Source organism: Cataglyphis hispanica, chromosome 2, assembly GCF_021464435.1.
Source record: "Cataglyphis hispanica isolate Lineage 1 chromosome 2, ULB_Chis1_1.0, whole genome shotgun sequence".
In the NCBI taxonomy this organism is placed as follows: Eukaryota; Metazoa; Arthropoda; class Insecta; order Hymenoptera; family Formicidae; genus Cataglyphis; species Cataglyphis hispanica.
In genome coordinates this window covers 13,442,794-13,466,830 of record NC_065955.1, presented here as the reverse complement: position 1 = coordinate 13,466,830, position 24,037 = coordinate 13,442,794, and the positions used below count along the sequence as shown (strand labels likewise).

Genomic DNA, 24,037 nt, shown 5'->3' with positions numbered 1-24,037 from the left:
TTTTTAAACATTATACATATCGCGACAGATTCTTGAACAACAATTGGTCCTTATATTTTGCAACAATTTATTAGTTTAATGATTTTTAATATTAAAATATTTTTTTGTAAATAGAAGAAAGTCAATAATGCATATTTTTTTTGCTATATTATCACATATCTTTTTACAGAAATTATTAAACATGCAAAATTAAGATATAATTAATTATTTGATTTGAAATAATGTAGGTTAATAATATATATATTAATGTAATAATATATTAACATACATTACTTCATGAAATAATTAATTATATTTTAATTTCGCATGTAATAATAGCAATAAACTATATGTTAAATATAAATAAGTGTCTAAATAAATGCTAAATAAATGTCTATATGAGAATACAATTAAGAATAATATTTCTTGGTGAGAACAGCATTGAAGAACTGTATTTTGCAAGTATTTAAGAATTGAAATTTAAATTGTAAATTATCATACCTCAAACTGTCGCAAAACTAGAAATCGATCTGCGCGAATCACGTATAGGAAACGGGGAGAATCTCTTTCCCTAGTTTTCGCGCGAAATAAATCTGTCGTTGGCCGCAGAGTAAAGGCAATGTTGAAACGCATCGGTACATTCGACATTGGTATAGCGTGCACAGAGTAGGATGCCTGCAAGAGGGTGGCTAAAGAAGTCAACGGTAAGAAGAGAGAGAGAGAGAGAGAAAAGGTTTCAGGCTCTCGAGTCATTTCTCCGAGCCAACACAGACCTCTCAACTCGACGCCACTCGTGGAAACGAAATCTGATACGAGAAAAGCTAAACTCCTTCAAATGCACAAGCCGTCCTCTGTTCGCTCCCTATCTACCCCCTATTGCCCGTACCAGCTTCTCTCTTCGCCTCCCTATTCCCCCACTCGGATTTCGCAACCCCCTGAGCGTCCTCCTCACTCTCGGTCGCCTCTTTCTCCTTCCTCTTTCGACTCTTGCTCCTTTCAGCTACCCACTTATACTCAGTCAACCCTTTTCATTGCGAAAACGTCGTTCTGCAATTCATCCTTTCTCCTTCTTTTTCTTTCTGTCCTTTCCATTTTCCTTCCGTGTTTCTCCCCTATCTCTTTCTATCCTTTTTTTTTTATACGCCGCTCGAGAACGCTTCATTTCCTTGTCAATGTTCCCTTCTTTTCTCGTTTCTTCAAGATCAGAGACAATCCTTGTGTCTTCTAGGCTTCTTTTCTATCATTCCATTCCCGATCGAGCGTTGCATGCTCTTTCTGTTGAAGAGCAGCTGCTCGACTTCCGGCTATTTAACTCCTTTAATTAACAGCCGGCATAAGAGCCTCGGGTTTGGCCTCTTCGGGCCAACGCGATGGCACGCGACTTTTTTTCAAGCAAAGCAAGAGAAGTCTAATGGAGCTTTTTGCTTTTTATTTTCGTAAGAAGTCTGACAGTATGAAATCTTCATGTATGAAATATCAAGTAAAGTATACAAAGTATACAAAATAAATGTATACAAAATATCAAATAACAGAAACAAATTATCGTTTAAAATGCTATTTTTGGAATGTCTTAAAGATTATTGTGTTTTTTTTCTTATTTTTTATTATTTTTAAAATTATGTGATTTTTCTTTTTAAATATTTGTTTGGCAAATATTTATTTTTCTTAATTCTGTTACATGAAATGTTTGCTGAATTGTGTTACACAGCGATGAATGTTAGCAATTAAATTCGAATAGTACCGAAATAGAATCCTTTTATTCACGTGACGTATCAAATCATATCACGTGTCTCCGTTATGCGATTTGTTTAGTTGTAAGGATCAAAAGATTCTCTCACTTAGAAACAAAAAATTAAAATTCACAGTTTAACTTGTTCATTATTTTATATTTTATCATTTTATATTTTTCTTATTAGTTTTGAAATAGTATATATGTATATACATATAAATTTGATAAATATTTTAAAACAAGACAAAACATTAAAACATGAAAATATGCTTACTATTCACGATTTTCTTAAAATTATTATCTTACTATTAACTGTATTTTCTTTAAAAAAGATAAAAAATTAGTATGAAATTAAAAATAAAATTTTAACAAATCGTAAATCTGACAGATTCAAATATAAGAATAGTTATGTATGTTAATCATATGTATATATTATATATATATAACCGTATATATTGCTAATATCAGATCAAAATAATGAGATAAATTAGGAGTAATTAAACACCAATGCAATTAATTTTCTTGTAAAAAATGAAGTAGATTTATTAATTGCATAAAAATATCTTTATATGCGGTGAAAATATAGTGAAAATATAGTTTCTTGGCGATTTAAATGCCACGATATAGTGCATTTACATTTATCGGACCGCAACCGCTATGTTTAAGTGTGAAAAGATATCTGAAACGGTGCCAAGAAGATGCTGCCGCCGCATGATTCACAAGAAAAGCTCATTGTTTTACGCTGCTCGATGGGTCAATGAAGGTTTCTTTCTCGAACAAAGCATCTTACAATAGAGCATAACTTTAAATTATCTGCATCATTATAATTCACATCCGTACAAAAAATTAATTTAATGTTTGAAATTTCAAATACATACTCAGGATTTTGTAAGTTTTAATCAATTGTCGTACTTTATTATTATCGTATTTAATAAAAAAATATAGTATAATTTAATTTTTGATATTTTTATTTTAATAAATATGAAGAGTTGTAATAAATGATAGAGAGACATTCGCGTAATTGAAAAGAAAATTGCAATAATTGTATTACTAGATTAATCATAGTTCTGCATAAAATTATAAAACACTCTTTTAAACTCAATTAGTAAATATGTCATCGTGATTAAAGCAATGACAAGATTTCATCAAAGTAAGTACAAGTGAGACAAGATATATATATATATATATATTTCATTGATCTTCAATCAAAATTCTCTTTCTTTATTAATTTTTCTTTATTAATTTCTTTATTAATTCACGTTTTCTTTATTAATTCTTCGTTTTATCTATTATTGAAAAATCACTTACTATCATTTCTTTTAATTATTAATGAGATTTTATTTTTTTCAATGCTGTACTTTATACTTATGCTATACTTATACTATACCCATAATTCATACTAATTCCAATTAAGAGAATATTTATTTAAAAGATTATTATTGTGCGTTATTAAATTTTGCCGCTAATAAAAATAAGATTTTCCTAGAAATTTAATGAAATATTATATTATGTAATCGATGTAATTTACTATGTGGTTCAGCCACATTTAATATCGAGCGTTGTTGGCAATCCGCACGCAGCTTTATAGAAATCGTCGCCCGTTCAGCACGCCCTTTCGCTTTCGATCGATAATAATTATTCACGTAAATTCAGGCATAAACGCGCGCATATGAGAGGCAAGTACAAGCCGGAAGAGGGAGAAAGAGGGAAGAAGGGCGGAATAGCCGAGCCTGCTTGGTTAAATACTCGTAATGACGTCTCGTAATTGCATCGCAAAGTTTCCAGGGAAACTGTAATTATCGTACGAGCTCACTTCCAACAATATCTTCAGACCTCGACGGCCCGTAATCGACGGAACGCGCCAAACCTGAAGAAAGGAAAGCCGCTTTTTCGACGGAATATTTTTTCAGACGGACGAGGACGGCGTTATCTCGAATCGAAAAGAGGATCGAGGGCTTCATAATGGAATCCCAGCTTCGGATATTCGAGAGAGAGAGAGAGAGAGAGAGAGAGAGAGAGAGAATGAAAAAGAAAAAAAAGAAAGAGATGCTTAAAAGTGCGTCATTTGAAATTTTCTCTAATCCCTGCTCCAATTAAATCAATTAGCGCTGACAAGAAGATTGTTTAATTCTCTTCATTTGTATATACGCCACGATTCTCTTGTGTATACTTTACTTTATAATCCTCCTTTTTAATCGCCGATTGCTTTTTTAAATATCATCATTCATTTTAGAGTTGATAAATATTCATATATATTTTATTGTAGTTATTTTAATTTTCCTAACTTTATTTTTATGAATTTTGTAATATTAATAAATTTTATTAGCATTTCAGATTATAAGAACAATAATGACGATTATTTAAGAACAAAAATAACGCAAACTTATATTTACTTCAATTAATATCTTTTACAATTCTATTTTGTTGTTTTTATCATCTGTAAAAACAATGAAAATATAAAGAAAGAATGATAATTATACATTTTTGCATTAAAAATATAATTTTGCATTTTTTATATAATTAAAAATTAAGAATCTTTACATTTCTTAAATCTTCAAAAAAATTTCTGAATATTAAAGCGATTATATTATTTTAACGATCGAAAAAAGAATCGATTGCTTAGAAGATACAGTTTTGATTAATAAACAAACGTTTTCGTTTACAACAAGCCATTCGCTTATATCGATGATTACTCGAAGATTCGTTGGGCTGTGATGTCGATTTGAATAATTTATTCGAGCGATCAACCGTATTAATATTCATTATTCGGTCAATCATCGTCACTCGGATAATTATCTGCGTAAACATTCATTATTCGACTAAACGGATGCGTTTGGCGATTGATTCAGTTCTAGGCATATGCCAAAGCTGTCCAAACATTTCTATCAGCAGCAACGCTGATACATACAGCAACTGTCGTGATTTGTGATCCAGAGATGACTAAACTTGGACTCTGCTCGAAAGATAATCATCCTGGAGCCATCGCTCGTAATGTCCGTACAATATCATGTGGCTACGTTTTAAGCTATTAGTTTTAACCGTTCTTTTCAATTACTTCTAATGAATTTATATTAGTTATTTAAACTTTTTTGATAATTAAATAATGCACATACGTATATACATACATACATATACACATACGTATGTACATACATACATACATATATATATATCGAACTTGATATATATGTTGATTATAAATAATTCACTTACCCCGCTAAAAGTTTTGACATTATGAAGGGCATTTTGCGCTGCCAAAGCTGCTTTTCTGGTATAAAAAGTTACGAAGCAACATCCTGTAACAAAAAAATTAATGTAAAATTAAAAATTATAGATAATTAAATATTTGAATAATATTAGACTATTTGTTAGATTATTAGTTGATTATATCACTAGTCAAAAATAATAGAATTGTTTTCCACACGCCTACTATATATTATTTTTTCTTCTTTAAGGCTATTTATAGCTTTTTATCAGACAATTTATTTCAGAACAAAAAATTTGCTTTTGTTATTGGCAGACTAATTTGTCAAAACATTTGTGTCCATTTATTTAATTGATAAAATTTTTGTATCTTGCTGCAAAGAAAAGATATACTCAGTTATTAAACCATTATTTGCTACTTTCTGGCATTAAGTGAAAAAAAAAAGATCTGCAATTATCATTCGATGTGGCTAACAAGAAACTCTATGATAGACGCGAATGGACGCGGAAACACCGCCGATGACAAGCTCGATATGGGAGAGATCGGAGGGGAAAGAGTAAAATCGGGTTTAGGGGACCTCATCAAGAGTCTTTCGTAGTCTCCAGTTGTCGAGGCTGGACGCCATCCAAGCTTTAACAGGTCGATAGTTACGAGTTGCCAAAAGTTCGATACGCTGTTCTATCGCCGTCCCTTTCTCGACTAGCACCGTGTACTCGATCTCTGTTTTTCTTCGATATCTCTAACGTCCCAGGTTAGTTTATTCTAAGTCGGAATAAAGACGGCCGAATTCTTTATCAAACAGAAACAGAAAGATAGAGGCTCTGCTAAACACTGTATAATGTTTGGGTGATATACAAATCTCTGACTCAATATGTAAAAGGTTTTTTAAAAAAAATTGGCAAACAAACCGAGAATCCGCAAGAATAAAAATATATATGAGAAAATCATGATACTAAAAATTTGTAGAATAAAAGATGTATGGAGAATCAAGATTTATCAATTTAATTTAATTTGATTTTAAGTTACAATTAATAAAAATAAAAAGATTTCGAATTATAAAGTGTATACACAATTCAATATTATCAAAGAAATACTATAATATCAATAATTCGTTGAATAAAATATTTGAGATTCAGAGTCTATGAGAAATTCTCTGAAACCAAGAGTTATAATATTAAATAAAATTTGTAAGGTAAAAATTATATATACATCTGAATAAATTTAAATAGAAATCTATAAACCAGATATATTTAAAGTCTTTTATATCATTTTTAATTATCATAGCGAGAGAATTTCGCTACTACTGCGATTAGATTTTCCAAATATAACATATGCTCCAGGATTCTCTTTGTGCTAAGCAAACAACAGATAATTAAGGTGTCGTGAACGGAGTTAGTGGTACCGCAAGTTAATAACGGTCAGGTTCAATTAACAGGTTTCCTATTTATGGTGTATAGGAAATTATGATAAACCTGTAACGTAGCGCTGAGCACAGAGAGTGTAATTATAATGCGATCGCGGTAATAGTTTTGGTAACAAGCCTTCCAATTACTCGAGGAAATCCCGATATTCCGCAATGTTTTGTTTGGCAACGCGATATTCAATATCGCACTGAATAACGCATGGTATCGCGATGAATACATAATTGTGAATCGTGCTACGCGATATGTAGCAAAAGATTTGGAATGTTAATGGGGGAAAGGGGTGGGGGAGGGAGGAACTGACGTATTAAGTTTCTCTAATCAAAAAAGGCGTTCGCTCAAGGTATAGATTGCGTATAACATTTCGTTTTTGATCCCATCGTAATTTGAGATTACGCAGAGGAAAGCTTCATTAATAGAGAGATTATTAACAACGGGATAATTTTACAAAGAAGTTATAAAAAAAGATAAGAATATAAACATAAATAAATAGATTAAAAAATACATATCTAATATTTCTGAAACATTTCGCGTATTTGCTTCTTTAACACGAGTTAAAACGAGTTAATACATTTAATACATTAATACAAAAGATTAAAGAAATCAATGAGAATTAATTTTTAATTTTTTACTCGTAAATAATTTAAAGATTCGCGAATCAAGATTATCGTATTCGGATTGAAGTAAATTTTCTCACGTGCATGCTTTATTAAGACAAGCGACATTCTTAACATATTGCCAGCAAGTTTCCATAAATTACGGCAAGAAGACGCAGCCAGGAGCCGGGAAATTATGTTCCAGCGAGTAAGTAATCTTAAGGCATCATCGCTCGATGGACCTTTAAATCACTGTCTCTAAACTATTCTTACGCATCTTTTTGCCACCCGCCGACCAAACTGTTGTAATGTTCGTGTCTACAAATGATCTTATTTGCTGAGGTACTGACGTCAATTCCTGTCTATTTTTCACATTCTTGCTTGTAAATTATTCCGTCTCTTATCTCTCAGCTAATTTTAAGAAGATGTATGTAAAGGATACTTCTCTGATTACAAAAATTAACAGATTTCGATGGAAAAAATTAAAAAATTACATATTTTTAATTTATTTAAAGTTTGTCTATATTTTTTTAATTATCTTTTATTTTTACATTATTTAATAATAAATATTCCAATTATGTATGTGTTTGTTGATGAAAATTGTAGTTTGAAATTGCTTCAAGATTGCTTCGATTTAACGTGAGCTAGCTGTCATAACGATGCTAGATAAGGAAAGAAGAAAATATATTTATATTGTCAAAACATAAAATAAATAAGAAAAAGAATACTATAGCATTATATATGTGTTTGTGAGAAAGGATACAAAATAACTTTAATAACTTGTTCGATCTAAATGAGATGCAGTATTATAATTATCGTAATTGTTCCACACGCGTGTTGTAGATAAATTGAGATTAATAATTAATAAGTAAATTATTAAGCTGCGCGATAGTGTTCTCGAGTATTCCCAAGTGCATCTGCAACACAGTCCGTATGGCGATAGTTTCTACGACTGCGTCGTGTCGTAAACCGGTGCAATTTCCTAAACTAGTTTGGGTGGCATGTTTTTAGTCGGAGTAACAGCTTCGTCGGTCATTATACACAAGCGAGACTTAGTCAAAGAAATGTGATGCCATTAAATCGATATTAATTTAATATTTCCGAACAACGCATGCGCTAACAAAACATTATTTGCAGCGCAACTTTAGACATTATTGTTGTAAGTATATCACAATTACTGCGTATCAAACAATATTACTAGTCTATTATATAATGATATTTCTGAATTTGAAAACAGAGAATCCAAACTTTTTATATATATTCCTAATATTTTTATTCGCATTACTAGAAGATAAAGGTTTATGTAAAAAATGTGTTCTATCCAATATTATCGCAAAAAATAATTATGGAATAGCTTGTTTAATATCAATCACGTAATACGCAAGCAGAAGAAAATTATTCATAGCATTGTACGAAACGATCATTGCTAGCAGGTTTAGGGCGCGTTAATGCCAATAAGATATAAATTATAAATCAATTTATACGTTTATCTCTCACAACAATGAGGATAACTCGAAATAGTGATACGCGAATAATATCGAAGTGGAAACTTAGCTCGAATTTTACCGAAATACCAAAAAATACCCGTGATTGCGGTTAAGCAATTCTAAAAAACGGCGAGAAACATGCAACATAGAGAAAAGAAGCACAGCGATAAAATCCTTCGAGTTACTTAAATGAACTGATCGTCGTCATTTATAAGCAAAAGAAAAACGATTTTAATTTGAACCTCGAATTACGCCGTCTGCAAAAATCACGGTATACGAACAAACAGTCTAACACGGTGATGTCTACCATTAGGAATTCCCAATTCAAATCGTAATTATCGATAATTGGACTGCGGATTATACCCGTGCGATTCGCGGTGCATGAAGGCTTGTTGTGCAAGGTGTGAATTATGCATCGCATGCTTTATACATATTTTTGAATGTCCAAAAAAAATTCCAAAGAACGCCCGAAAGACTGCACAATGCACGAAGGATTATGCACAAAAAAAAAAATTCTTTCAAATAATCCAGTGATCTCGTTTGTACGTTGGAAGCTGAAGACGCTCTATCTCCGACAAATTAAATTTCGCATTTGAAATTTTTAATAAAAAATCATTAAATATAAAAGTGCACTGTAAAAAGAATTGATTGAAACTTCAAAGTATTTGCAGTTTTTTTTTTTTTTTTTGCAAACACTATCTGAATTTTCAGACATATTCTTCTTTCAGAAAAACCATTCTGATGCTTAAAATAGATTGTTTAATAAATTTTTTCCACACATCCAGAAAATTTAGACAAAAATATTTGAATTTTTAAAAAATTTTTTACAATGTACTAATATCTCTTTTAATTGTTAGCGAAAAGAGGGCACGCCAAGCGATCAATCGATGAATTGACCGATCGGTAGGTGATCGAAAACGATGCGCTATCCGCTATGAGATCCCATGAGATCGCAACTAGTACCTCGGATGCGTGATTAACGTCCGCGGGGAAATCTACCGCGGACATGGATGCGAGCTAATGCCCGATCTTCGTTAGAAACCCCGCGTGCCTTTCCGCGCCAACTAGTTTCGCCTCACATGATCCGAATCAATATCGCTTCTCTAAAATCATCAGCGATCGTCGCCAGTGGAGGTATCTTCAATTACGACAAACTTGAATTCTCATTAATAACATGACCGCTGACGGAATTTTTTAGTTTCACAATTCGCGGAACGGGCTCGATTTTCTCAGTGAGAATGTGGAACACGAGATCGTCCGATGATATCGCCATCCTGTTTCCTCTTAAAGCGGATATTTCGGATCGGGCAAATTAAGAAGAGAGCGCAGGACGAAGCGCTGAATTGGTCAATTACGTCACCGTCCGTTGGTCGACCATGGGCGGATAAATTGGAATAGCCATCAGATTCTCTCTCGTGGAAATATACAAATAGTGATAGTTAATTTCATAAAACTTTGGAGGGAACATAAATTTCCTCATTGTAAGAAGAAGAGCTATCGAGCAAAATATTTTTCCGCAATTTAGGGAGAGCCTTCCGTTAGAGAGAGAAAAATAATTTTCCGTATAAGTTTTCGCAGACTATTGTTTAAATAGATAAATTAAAATTAATTGGGAAATACAATTAATCAATTGTAGGAAAATAACAATCAGATTTTTGTCTAGGAAATATATGTTTTAAAATGATTGAAGAATCTGATAAAAGCGATGGAGCAATACTTCTTGGATATTTTTTATACATACGATATACATGGATATATTTATAAACAAAATAGTCAAAATAGTAATATAAAAATTTTTAATTATTATTTAATAATATTATTCAGAAAATTCCTCATAACTATTATGTTTATTATTTTATATAATATCAATAAAATATCAATCTTATGATTCTATTTTGACGTTTAACTCTTAATTGAATAAGCAATTACTCTTTGAGAACTTTTAAAAGCTTCGCAGAGTCGGGATCAATTATATTATATATGTTGACTGATTGAATCAATAACTTGTTAATTATCTTTCAATTAATTTTAATTAACATTCCTTGTGTGTGTGTGTGTGCATGACAATAATTTGTAATATTCAATAAATTCTAATGTAACCAACCGAGAAATGATTGCGAGGGAAATTTGACGTTGAATGTTTCGTTGCTTTTAAATAAAACTCTTCCGTGGTTGCAGAAATAAGTTTCCATAGAATGCGTGGTTTATGATACGCAAACTATTCTGGCGCATATACTCGGCACGCTCGGGAATAAAAACGGAATTGTTTTGATCGGTAATGGAACGTCCGTACTCGTGTTATGCGTGGTATTTATCCACAGGTCAAATACGAGTAGCTTTAAATATTTTTGCTTGCGCATTCGTTACATAATTTTCAGAGGATTGAAGCCATGTAATTGGATCTCATGAATTTATCAAGTACGGAATATAAAGAGGATAAAGTTGCTGATCTGTTTTCCAATTTACGGCATATGTTTACAGTAAATTGTAAACATCATTGTAAATAGAGACGGAATGTTAATGAAGAAATATTTTGTGACAGCGTATTCAAATAAAACTTGTCAACAAATTTTCAAGATGTTTTTCATATTGCACAACGTACCAAGCAAGGTGCTTATAGATCGCTCTTCGAATTTCACTCAAGAATCTTGGCCAACATGCGTTTAAATTAGATTTAACGAACAAAGATGAAAGATTGAATTATATCCGCGGTTATCTCGCGACTGTGCCTACACTGTACAAAACACCTACAATGATCTTTGACATTAAGGGGGCGTCACTGCGAGGTGCAAACAATAGAAGCGATATCTCAGTATTTCGTTGGGCACAGGTGTATGGTTGCGATCCACTATGCACCTCAAGCCGCAGCACTACCTTTGACCGATCAAGCAACATAAATTCTGTGATTAGACCGAGAACAAAGCCAAGTCTCTAAGGAATCCGGCTCGATCACAATCAACTGCAGCTGCGATCGAATTTGGATCGAAGATAGAGGGTGAAAGTGCTTTGCGATACGAATTTTTTGATTCAAAGATTTTCTGTCTTTCTCTTTCTCTCTCTCTCTTTTCCTCTCTCCTTTTCTTGCATTCTTCTACACAAGAAATGTTGTCAGATTTGATTTGCAAAATCAAACGGAGATGTTGCTTCCAAAATGTTTTTTATAGTGATCAATGTTTATGAAACACGTCACATATATATGTTTTGTATTTCAGTACTAATAGATTTCAGTAATAACAGATTTCGATAATCTTTATCTACTTTATCACTTTACATCCTTTCCATCGATCACGTCTATTGTATGAATTTTTTTATTTAAACCTAATAATAATTTGTTGATATAACGCGTGTATGCGGTTATTAAAATAAATTTGCTATAACATAAGATAAAGGTAAATTTGCAGAAAAGGCCATGTAAAGTAAACAATCTTTTATAAATAAAATAAACCATAAACATTATTGATTATTGTCATCGTCTTTTGTCTCGTTAATTGAAATGATTTTAATCCTCGTAAAAATGCAAACAGGAAACATCGACTTAGCTTACGATCATCTTCGTTTATCGAACACTTTAGTTGCAAAATTTGAGAAGAATAGAACGTACTTTATTGCAATGCACCTAACAATCAATTTCGCATTTAAAAAAAGAAACTTGTCTGTTACGTATTGATTTTCCAATTTCCTCAATTTCTTTTGAAGAAGTAGTTTTGTCACGATCGGTATCGATTTGTGGTGTTCGACTTAAGAATCGATCGAGATTTCGAGAGAATCTAGTCCTTGTTATCGCGTTGTGACTTGTATTATCGATCGCGAAAACTATCTGAGAGAACATTCTGATAGTGGGAACGATGTAGTTACGTAAAAAGATGCGACGAGAGAAAAAGAGAGAGAGAGAGAGAGAGAGAGAGAGAGAGAGGGAGATCATCGTGACGAATCCGAGATCTGCAATTTCTCGGCAATCCCAGAAGTGCAACCGCGAGCAACGAAAAATTGCAAAACTTGAACGAAAATATCGGATATTCTCGAACGACGCGCGCAGAAAATCTAAAACGAATACGAATATCTTCCCCCACGCGCGCGTCCAAACTTAAGTTAAGCGGAAGTAAATCGGGGAAATAGAATAACGAGCAAGAAGTTCGGAAAAGTTTTCTAGCAACTTGCCGACTGGGTTAATAATCACGCGCTGATAAGCTAAACTTACGAGTGCGGGCGTTATAAACATAGAAAATTATTTTCTTGTTATATAACTATTGTCTGTGTGAGATATTGTTTCAAAAATAATTTTAGCTACCTTTAATAATTTTTATCTCTCTCAATTATTTTCATAAATTATCTATAATTTTTATTTCAATTACTTGATAGAGTGCAGTTTTTTAGAGTTTATCAATTTAAGAAATATTTGACGCATTATGTAAATTTTAGAAATATTTGACGCAATATTTGGTGCATTATGTAAATTTATATAACAATTATATACGTGATTACTTGTTGCAATGTCTTTATAATAAATACAATAACATGTAAGTTGTTTGCATTTTCTTAAATAAACGACTATTTGCAATGTATTTCACAAATTACATCTCGCCTCGTTAGCCGTGTGCCAGTTGCGCTCTGATGGTGCAAAATCGGGCAAATCGAGGCAATCAGGTGCGTCACGTGGGATTTGCGGAGTCGTACGTGTAGAGGACACAACTCCCGCGAGACTTTTTGTGTATCCGACCTGCTCGAGAAACGCGAGGCTTTTTTTGCTGCGAGATTACATACGCGCCGCACATGCAGGGATATATACATATATATATATATATATATATACAAACATGTGAATGTATATGCATATACAGGGTGTACTGTGAAGTTTCTTCTCTGTATATATAGTTTATAAACTAAATTTCTTGTAAAAATAATAAAACGTGAAAATAGCAAAAATATATTTTTTTAAACAAATATCAAAATTGATTGTAAATAATGCTTTTATATATTCACAAATTTTTTTATGACAGAAAAATTATCGATAATAGACGGTGTTTTAAATTTTAAAATTGTAATTTATTTAATCTTAAAATATTGATGCGTTCTATCAATAATAATAAAATTAAATTGTTATTGGAGCGCAAGAATTTTTCTTTGTGCAAAAATCATATTTTTGAACCAATGATACTGAAAAACTACATATATTTAATAAAATATGTACATGCATCCGTTAAAAATAAAAAAATTTACGAATCTATATCCAATCCACAAAAAAAATTTATATAATAAATTCTTTTAATAAAAATATCTATAAAAGAAAAAATAGATAGCCATGATTATTTGCAATATTTCATCAAGCATTTCTTAATTTAATAGTAATTTAATTTAAAAGCATCCTAATATATAGATAAACGCGCGTATGTAAATTCTCAATACGTTTTTTGGCCGGATGGTATCGCGATATACTTTTATCTATTCGCCATTGGTATTCCGGCCGCGTAAAAGATGGTTTTCCCCCACAGGATAATATCCTCGCAAATATCCGCATCGGCCGTTTTCCACTCTGTTTCCTCGCATAGTAGCCTGCTCGTGTCTATTCGTGCGCTTCGCCGTACTTGGGATAGTCTATGCTGATAAGATTCCTTTTTGTCGCTAAACTTATTGTGATAACCGGCCGTCGTTTGAATAAGTTCGCGATTGCCCGAAATTGATAACGCTTGGTATTGCTGATATCGCGCAATTAAGTATCGACTTGATAAACTCTTGCACGATCGTTTTCGCAGACACTTGTATTACAAAACATATCTGGAACAAAGTAGAAATCAGTACGATGTAGCGGAATGCTGAAAAATGGCTAGCGACGGTGCAGACATTTAATTTAGCGGCTAGCCTGAGTTCCTAAAAATATAGCGGTCACAATTTTTTCGTAACCTTTATCAGCCTTTATCATTTTTATCGTCGTTTGCCGTATATATTAACTCTAATTGGTCTAAATTTGGATTCCTGAAATTTTATCTACATGGATTTTTCCTGTCATTTTCATAATAAAGACAGTTGAGTTGCAATTGATAGATTTGCAATTTATTATCTTTTATCTTTTTAATGTTTATTATTAATATTTTTGATACGAAAGAGAGCAGATTGTTGTGTCACAAAATTAAAATATCTTCAGGATTTCAACTCACTTGAATCAATCAGCTTGAAAGACTCAAGTACCGAGAAATAGCAGCAAAAGATTTTTTTAAAGTTCGCAAAATTCGCTTAATGTTCGCAAAAAGCTTAAAACGGGAAAAAGACACAAATCTCGTAATCACTATCTAGGTATTTCGTTTGAAAACAACATTTATGCTAGTAGAACGCTGAAATCAGATTTAATCGCACATGCAGCCAGCATTCGAATACATCCCGACTAGCATAATGATTTTTAGTAGGGAAGGGATCAAAGAAGCACGTCTCGCAGAATCTAGAGATATAGCGCGATTAATCCCAGAAAATCCTCCCTTACTTCCTAATATACGCGTGTATTTCGATTTCTACCGCAGAGGAGATTAATGGCGAGATTCCCCACAACGACGAACGAGCGGTCGAGCAGAGCGAATAATCCATATTGCTAGCAGCCAGTTAGTTAGTCGGCGCTCCCACTAATCTCGACGATATTAATTCGCACGCGCGTGCGGACACGCGTACGCACACGCCATCCTGCTGCAAGGATTCTGCGGGCAAGTAGTGCGGGTAGATGTTAAGGTGGACGGCTGGCGGGACCGTGATGATCAAGTGTATAGTATAATAAACGGATCTGTCGACGTCAACGCCAGAAGGGGCCAGGAAGCAGGTGTCCCGTTCGTTCTCCGAAAGCAGGGACGCAGCGGATGAAGTCGCCTGTTAAGATGTCCGGGATAATTACGCGTTAATCGTGTCTAAATGTCGCAAGATGGATAAAATAAGAGAAGTAAAATAAATTTTTAAAATTAAATAATATTGATAAATATTTCTTTTAAGAAGCAATAAAAAAAGAATATAATTAAATCAAAAAAATCAAATAAATCAAAAAAATCAATTTGATGAAAACTTTATTAAATGATATTAGTTTATATAAAATGATCAAAAAGTATTATTTTTAATTATTTGATATCCTTTGAAATTATTTTATAATTACTTAACTTATTTAAAAATTTTTTAAAACTTTTATTAATATATACATACACATATGATGAAATTAAAAATGATCTTTAAGGCTTAAAGAATAGAAAATAGATAATCAGCGGATATTAGCTTGTTATTTTACATGCATAAGTATAAAATGCACTTATAGATTAATATTATTAATACATTAACGTATTAATATATTTATAATATTTGTTTTTATTTTTTAATATCTTTTATAAATTCTATTTATAATACTATTTTTTAGATATGTATATATAATATGTATATATATATATATAATAAATTTTATAGAGACTCTGGATTTCTTTTATATGAGAATCGTCTTAATTTAAAGTTAGAATATTAGAGTGTAGTAATGAATCAAAGAATTTATGGAATGAAAAATTTATAGAATGAAAAATGCATAGTATTTTAAGAATATATAAAGTAAAAGTTTAAAGCTTCTAAAAGTTAAGATAAAAGAACTGCGGTATTAAAAATGTCTAATTCCAAAATTGCGTAATATATATATTTAATGTAATGTAAAATTTATTAATTTAAGAATCCGTAAATGCAAGAAATAAATTATATTTTGGAGAAATAAATTTCAATTTAATGTCTAATATGAAAATCTGTAGCATTAAATTAAATGTCCTTCTATAAAATCCTTCTTAGAAAATAAAAATATACAAATTTATTATATATATATAAATTACATCTATTCTGCTTTATTATCTTGATTATAATTTTCGGGCAATAAAATGTTAATAATTTTGATAATCGAGCAGTAAACCACAATTTTATAATGATTTTATATGGAAACCTATACTATAATAGCAGAAAGAATGAATTATCAAATAATGAAGAAAAAATAAAATCGGTGAATAATAATGATAAATAATACATTTATATATGTTCTAAAATATCGTACATTTTTTCTTGACGATTTGAATATTAACGATGATCAATAAAAATTCTCATCGACTTCGAAGGCTTTATAATCAAATACGTATTCATTATTTACGTCATTCATCATAATGATAAAGTTTGTTCATGCGTCTTCTTCTCTTTTACTTTGAATATAAATGTCTGATTTGATGCGCGTCAGAACAATGCAAAATAATACATCTGCATATTACGTCCTGCTTATTATTACGCTTGCCGTCGGAGGTAACATATGAACCATCTACGGTATAATAAACGAATCAGTCTCCGTCAACGCCGCGGGGGAGAGCCGAGAAACAGGTGTCCTGTCTGCGATGTCGTGCGTAAATAAATGATGCAGTTCGTTCATCCTCACGACCACGTTTACGAGTTTTGCAATACTTTCCTGAGGTCGCATTATTTCGGTTACGTTTTAAGAAAAGCGGCATCCACATCATTTATAAAATCGGCTCGACTGTCAATATCGTCTACAAGATATTGTCATATTATTGTAACAAAAATTTTACATATTCCATCATGCTTTCATATATTTAATATATGAGAAGTAGAGAAAGAAATTATGAGAAAAAAATAATTTTAAAAAATTAGGGTAACGAATCGTGAAGAATTTATTATATTTTAGCATTATGTACATGCTTATGTACATCTTAAAATTAAAAAGCACAGAAAAATGTTAAATATTTAAAAAGTTTGAACGTAAGAAAGCCAAATTGCATAATGTAAATTGTTAAAAGCGTATCCCCAGCTTACTCATCGCTTTTAATATACATATATTGGCAATATATAAAATATTACTATTTCAGCAATTTATTTTGAAAATAGTGTAATCCAGATTTTGACATACATACATACATACATACATACATTGTATTAAACCGAGAACTTCAGGAAAAATTTATATATTTTTCTCAACGTGATCAAAAGTTCATTTATTTTCAAAATAAACAATTTATTTCTGCAATATTGTTTTGATTGTCAAATTTTGCAATCAATAAATAGATGAATAATACACACGGTCACACACTCCAGCGTATCTCATATACGCTATATAATACATTTGAATCACGTATCCATAGGCACGCGCTCCAAGCAATAATTATCACTTAGAGATTGCACGGACAGAGACAAAGCTTAGATACATGCTGAATGTCTCGACGCAGACATTTGTTATCCCACCTGTCACTTGACTCACGTCGCGACTCCTATCTGGCTCGTCTATCACTAGGATAGATATCTCGATTATGCTCTCTGAATGTACCTCATGTATGCGGGTTTATGAAGCGCGCGCGCGCGCGCAAATTTTGGTCACGTTGCAAATGATCAATGAATCTATTTCATTTCGAATCCGCCTTTGCTCAAACGGTTCTTGTCAAAAAGTGCATAACTTATGATAAATTGTATGCTGCCTGATTGTATAGATTTGAGTTAATATAATAAGAGTCGCAATAAAAAAAAGAATTCATAAAAGATAAATGTATGAGAACTTTTTAAAATTTTGTGAATGTATTTCAAAAAATGGCGATATTTGAAGAATGTTTTTGATAGTGAATTTTTGATAATGAAAAAGATTGTTGAAAGTTGAGAAAGTTGAGAAAATATACTGATGAATGCAAAAATATGATTATGCATTAAGAAGATAAAATGAATATTATTGGATAACATTCTGTTGTATTAATAATTAATCTTTTTTTAACGACTTTTTCTTATATTAATTATCCTACTTATTCGTTGTTTTTATGTTTACGGGATAATTTAAAATTCAAAATTATTTTCAATTTTTCCGTGATTAATCGTACTGCTTATAATTGTCATATCTTGATTGATATAAAGTGAAATGCTCTTGTATACAAAAATAGAGTAATAACATTTTAATGTAATGCTATGTAATACGACATAACTAAAAATATACTTTCTCCCATTCTTTAAAAATTAATTCCTTTTTTATTTTGAAACATTTTTTTCCTGTCTGATTACAATATAATAACGCACAAGTTTATAATTTTAATACATGTAGCAAAAGAGAAGCATAATCAAAGTTAATAGAATTAGCTTTCACATCATCAGTATCATTTTCCATGTTTTTGCACGGTATTCTTATTTTTAGAACGATAATTGTACGCTTGTAATTTAACGCGAGAAAAGAAAGTGGACGATGCTGTTTCCGGGTGTGCAATTGGTCGGCATCGGAAGAGGTCAGCCAGACGACGGATAAGCACCAATTATTAGAGTTACCAGAACGTGTATCGTTCGTTATCCGATTAAGGTGGCTGAAAAGAAATCCGATAGGAATCCGATGAGGCTTGCCGGCCGGAGGTAAAGCCATTACCGCTGTACGGCATCGGGAAACGTATGAGCGTGTCTACTGGTGCAAGAATGTTTCGATATTGCTACAGTGAAGTGTAATAACGGCGTTCGTTAAGAACATTTTTAACATGTGTGTCGAGTTTTTCTTATAACGATCAACATTGTGTATCGTGATATAATATAAATAGTGCTCTGAAACAATTCAATACCGCTGCTAATTATATTTGCTTCAATATATATTGAAGTAGACTTTAAAAAAAAGATAGTAATTTGATTTAATTAAATAAAAAGACGATAATAATTATTGATGTAATTATTGCTGCGATCAGCAGCAATTTAATAGATTTGTTTTCTACTCGAAAGAAAGATTAAAATAGTTGTTATATATCTATTACTTGTTTTAGATTTCTTGTGAAACATGTAAATTTCTAAGTCGATAAGTCATAGAAATATAAAGAGAGAGAAAGATTTATATATATATTTTTTTTTGCTCTATTATATAAAATCCTTTATATTTAGAATTGCAGATTTATGAACTGCAGATTTAATATTTTCTAAATTTATCCGTCAGAATATAAAATATAATATGAGATAGTAATCCTCTGTTAAATTAATCATTTAAAAGCATCTTATGAAATCATAATTATTATAATTGTATCCATATGCACGTGAGTTTATATATAGCACATAGCGTTTATATCTCACAAACGGCGTAATTAATCTGCGAATGAATATAGATACTGCGTTTATGGTGCATCATAGCTGGATTACGGAGCAAAACATTAATATAACAAAGTTAAGTTGGAGGCGTAATATAATTCAGTGTATAAATTTCACAGAGTGCACTGTCATTGATTCGACAAACATAAATGTTAATAATGCCATATGAATTGCGAAACATTTGAATTAACGTTGATCTCACACTTTAGCTAAGATTACTTCTTCCTTCAAATATATATATATATATATATAAACCCTCTTTTTTAAATGTCATAATCAATATTTTAATATTCAATTAGTTATAAATTATTCACAAAACAACCATTTAAAAAATTTTTTTATGAATATTTTTTTTATAACTAATTGAATATTAAAATATTGATTATGACATTTAAAAAGAGGGTTTATATATATATATATATATATATATATATATATATATATAAACCCTCTTTTGAATGTCATAATCAATATTTTAATATTCAATTAGTTATAAATTATTCACAAAACAACCATTTAAAAAATTTTTTTAAATAATAAATATTTAATAATAATTTTTTTTTTTAAATTTTGAAAAAACATTATTTGTAATCAGGTTATTAGTAATTTGTTATCTATTATTTTAAAGCCGTAAGAGAGAGAGAGAGAGAAGCCCAGAAAGAGAAAGAGAGAGCACACATCCACAGATATGGATATGTGCAGGAACAGTATCAATGAAATAAGTATACGATAACATTGCATGTTGCGCTGTAAGCGATTCACGTTCACAAAGCTTTTGCCGCAAAGCTTTGGGATAATTGCGTGCCAAAGTCCCGTTGCCGTTTGACTGTGGCGTCTCCGTACGACGTTAAGGGCGCGTTTTCTATCGACGAAATTCGTAACCCACTTCCTCGCGTCTTCTGCTTCTATGGTCCCGACGTTTTCTTTCATTTTGTGCTTCAAGCAAGCTGCATCATACCGCATCGAAAGACCGCCTTGAGAAAAGCTGGTAGAAAAAGCAAAGCGAAGACAAGGGCGTGCTTTGCTTTCCAACATCTAGTAGCAGATTTCAGGCTTGATTTCAAGTCAGAAAGACATTTATCGTTGAATTCTCTGAGAGTTGAAGAAATTGCGGATATCAAAAATGAGGACAAATCGTGAAAATAAAAATAAATTTATACTTGAGGACAGATTTAAAAATAACTTAAAATACAAAGTGTTTCGTAAATAGCAAAACTTCAGTAAATTTCTAATGTTTATAGAGAAGAAAAAAATATATCAACTTAAGTCCCCTCCGAAAATGATTAGTTTCTGAGTTATTAAAGTTCTTGTGACACATTTTGGTTTCCTTGCCCACAAGCATCTCAATGAAATGTTTCCTGGTAAATGGATAGAGGTGGACCAAGTTACTTGGCCTCCATGCTCATCAGATTTAAACCTATTGGACTTCTTTCTGTGGGGTTATGCAAAGTTTTTAGTGTATTTGTCTGAAGTGGATGATGTAGAAACTAACCGCGACCTCAATGGAACGAGCTGAAGCTTGTATTGAGACGGAGAGGAGGTGGACACATTGAACATTTCCTCTAAGATGATGTGACGAGATTTGTGTCACGAAAACTTTAATAACTCAGAAACTAATCATTTCCGGATCTATGTCGAGATAACTTTTTTTCTTCTCTCATTAAAAATTCATTACTGAAGTTTTTTTCCATTTATGAAACACCTTGTATACAAAAGCAGTAATAAAATAACAATCAAAGAAATAAAATAAATATTTTGTTGTAATTGTATAATTATAAAAATAAGTTATGAAATTCAGTTAAAAATTCCATTTCTTAAATATCAGGTTGTACAATCCTTCCTTACTTGGACGCAATCTTTACTTCACTTAAGTATTTTTTATTTCGCAATGTGTTTAATAATTTATGATTATTATGAAATGTAATAAGATTACATATATTTTGTTAAATAGTGTTTCTTCGTGCAACATTTATCTTCTTAAGCTCAACTTTCTTATGCCAGTTTAATTAGAACGATGAATGGACAAAATTTATTACACGCTGGAAATAGTGGGTGTGGGTAATTTAGTAGTGCAACCTTGCATTGCGAAAGTTCGGCTGAGATTTAAATAATTTACGACATTCAGAGTATGTATCCCAACTGATCAAATTTTCGAAACTACAACATATGTTTAGAATTTATATTATACATATATATTACTTAAATTTTTGCAACCGCACACTCGTATGTTATTTGATGCACATTATTTCTATACGTGTAATCTTTTAATGCTTATTTAATTTTTAATATGACATGATTTTAGAGCAATTATTATATAGATATTTTTTCAAAATTGAAAATAGTTCTGGATTGAGAGGACTAATCATTTTCACGTTGTAATGTGATTCTTTACACGTGGTTTTTTGACAAATATTACAGAACTCACTGCGCAATTTCGAATGGTTGGGTCTGCGAACAAAGCGAGAAGGAGAAAAAAATGAGGTTGAAAGTCGCGTGAAAATAGGAAATACTAAAGATAGGCGGAAAAGACGCGAACATCTTGTCGATGTTAACATGAAAGTGAGAGAGCTTGAGAAGGAATAGCGTTTATTTCGTTCTAAAGAAAAACTAAAGGAAAGGAAAAAAATAAGGAGAGCGGTCGTTTTATCATTTTTCTTGAACATAAAATTGCCGGTAAAAAAAAAAGAAGAGGATGGTTATAAATCGTAAGCCTGCATGAATGCACGAACTCTACGATCCTTTGCGCCTCGGTAATAAAACGCGCTCAAAGCATTCCCTCCTCAACCTCAGATCCGTTCCTTCCCTCCCATTCTTTCCTCAGTCTTGTTTTTTGCCAAGCGTCAATCCGTGGAATCTGTAGAGGTGGTGAATCAACTAAGATTTCTTTCTTTCACACCTTTCGAGATTTATCCGTATATTATGAATGACCTGATTTCTGATATGTTTACGATGTGACATTTAAAAAAGTACGAATAATTCTATATTGCGTTTAATGTTACAATGGCGAGTGAATATGACATGATACAAGTACTATATGATTTATTGCATTTATTAAAGCAATAAATAGTAATATAACGACTATGATAATATTAGGCAATAATAAAATTCTTTATGTCTAGCATACACGTATATCGTTTTTCACACAGACAAGAATAATTTATGTTTTATATATTCTTATAACAGTAATTCTATTATATTTCTATATAAATCATATATTTTAAATATAACAAGCGCAATTTAAGAAAACATTATATAATCATTCATTATGTGCAATTTATTATAAATGGTTTCAAAATCATATTTCGACAAGAGAGAGAGATAGCTCTGTATTTATGTATTTACGCGTACACTTTTCCATTCTCATATCACATATTAAAGATGCATATGAGAAAATTATATTTCTATAAAAATTGCACACGCAGGAAAAATTTAAAATTATATATGTTTTTGTTTGTGTATATAAATAAACAATTTATATATCCATATATTAGTCTTTTTGTTGATGATGCGGGATGATTTTGCACAATAGTACGATAAAATAACTTTCGCAACATATGTAAGATGTTTATATTGCATAAAAAAAAATAAATAATGATTTCTGGTATTCTACAACAGTCATATTTACCCGCCGAAATATATATATCATTAATTTCAAGGTTCCATTGAAAAATGGTTCTATTAGCTTAGGCATCCCGTAGCGATAACCAGCACTTACCCATTCCCGACATCGGACATAAGTAAGCAAAAAGATATCGGATTACACGACTAGACGGCTCGAGTGCTTCGGGTGTTTGCAGTAGCACCCCCAAGTGTGTGCCGACCGAAAAGCAGGGGTGGGAATGGGCGAGGGCGGCCAAGCGGAAAAACGGAGGGAGCGAGCCACCTCGCGAATTTGTTAGGTGCACATGCAGCGTGACTGTTTCACTTCACCCTTATTTCCGGAGGAAGGATCATGATTAAACGAATAAACATTATGAGGAAGATGTAGACATTCATTGGGTTTTTCCAATGCATTGCGTCAGAATCCACTTTTTATCTTTTATTGCATTGTAGTGACATTTATTATGTAGGCATATATCATTAGATTCTATAAATTCTATTTTGACATAAAATTTCTCAAATTATCAAATACTATTTTTGCAAAATATAAAGATATTAATAATATTAATATGTAAATAATTACAAAATGAAATGATTAAATTAAAAGAAATATTTTTAGCGTTCTTTATTTTATAGATATGTAATGAAGAAAATATCATGTATAAAATATATTTATTTTGTAATCCATACGTCTTATTTGCATAGATTATCACATTTCACATTGATAGAAAAGATGTTATAAAGAAGATAAAACTAAAGATAAGCATACTAGTAGATCATACGAGACAGAATCGTGCGAATAAGTCGGCGAAAGTGCCGACACCGCGTTCTCGGAGTAAAACTGCCGTTTCTTTCGCGGCCGCAGAGAATAACGAGCCTGCAAAGGCAAAAAACCGTAAAGACACGGTAATGCCGAGGATGGACCGGATAGATCTTGA

General features: G+C 31.6%; 1 protein-coding gene across 22 annotated transcripts in view; it reads right to left on the bottom strand.

The window, feature by feature from the left end:
- Nucleotides 1-24,037, bottom strand: part of LOC126858910 (CUGBP Elav-like family member 2) — a 507,709-nt gene that overhangs the window by 92,730 nt on the left and 390,942 nt on the right. For all 22 annotated transcript variants that reach the window (XM_050609620.1, XM_050609624.1, XM_050609617.1 and 19 more), the window contains one exon: nucleotides 4,922-5,004. In XM_050609620.1, coding sequence (XP_050465577.1) covers nucleotides 4,922-5,004 — 83 coding nt within the window. The remainder of the gene's footprint in view (nucleotides 1-4,921; nucleotides 5,005-24,037) is intronic.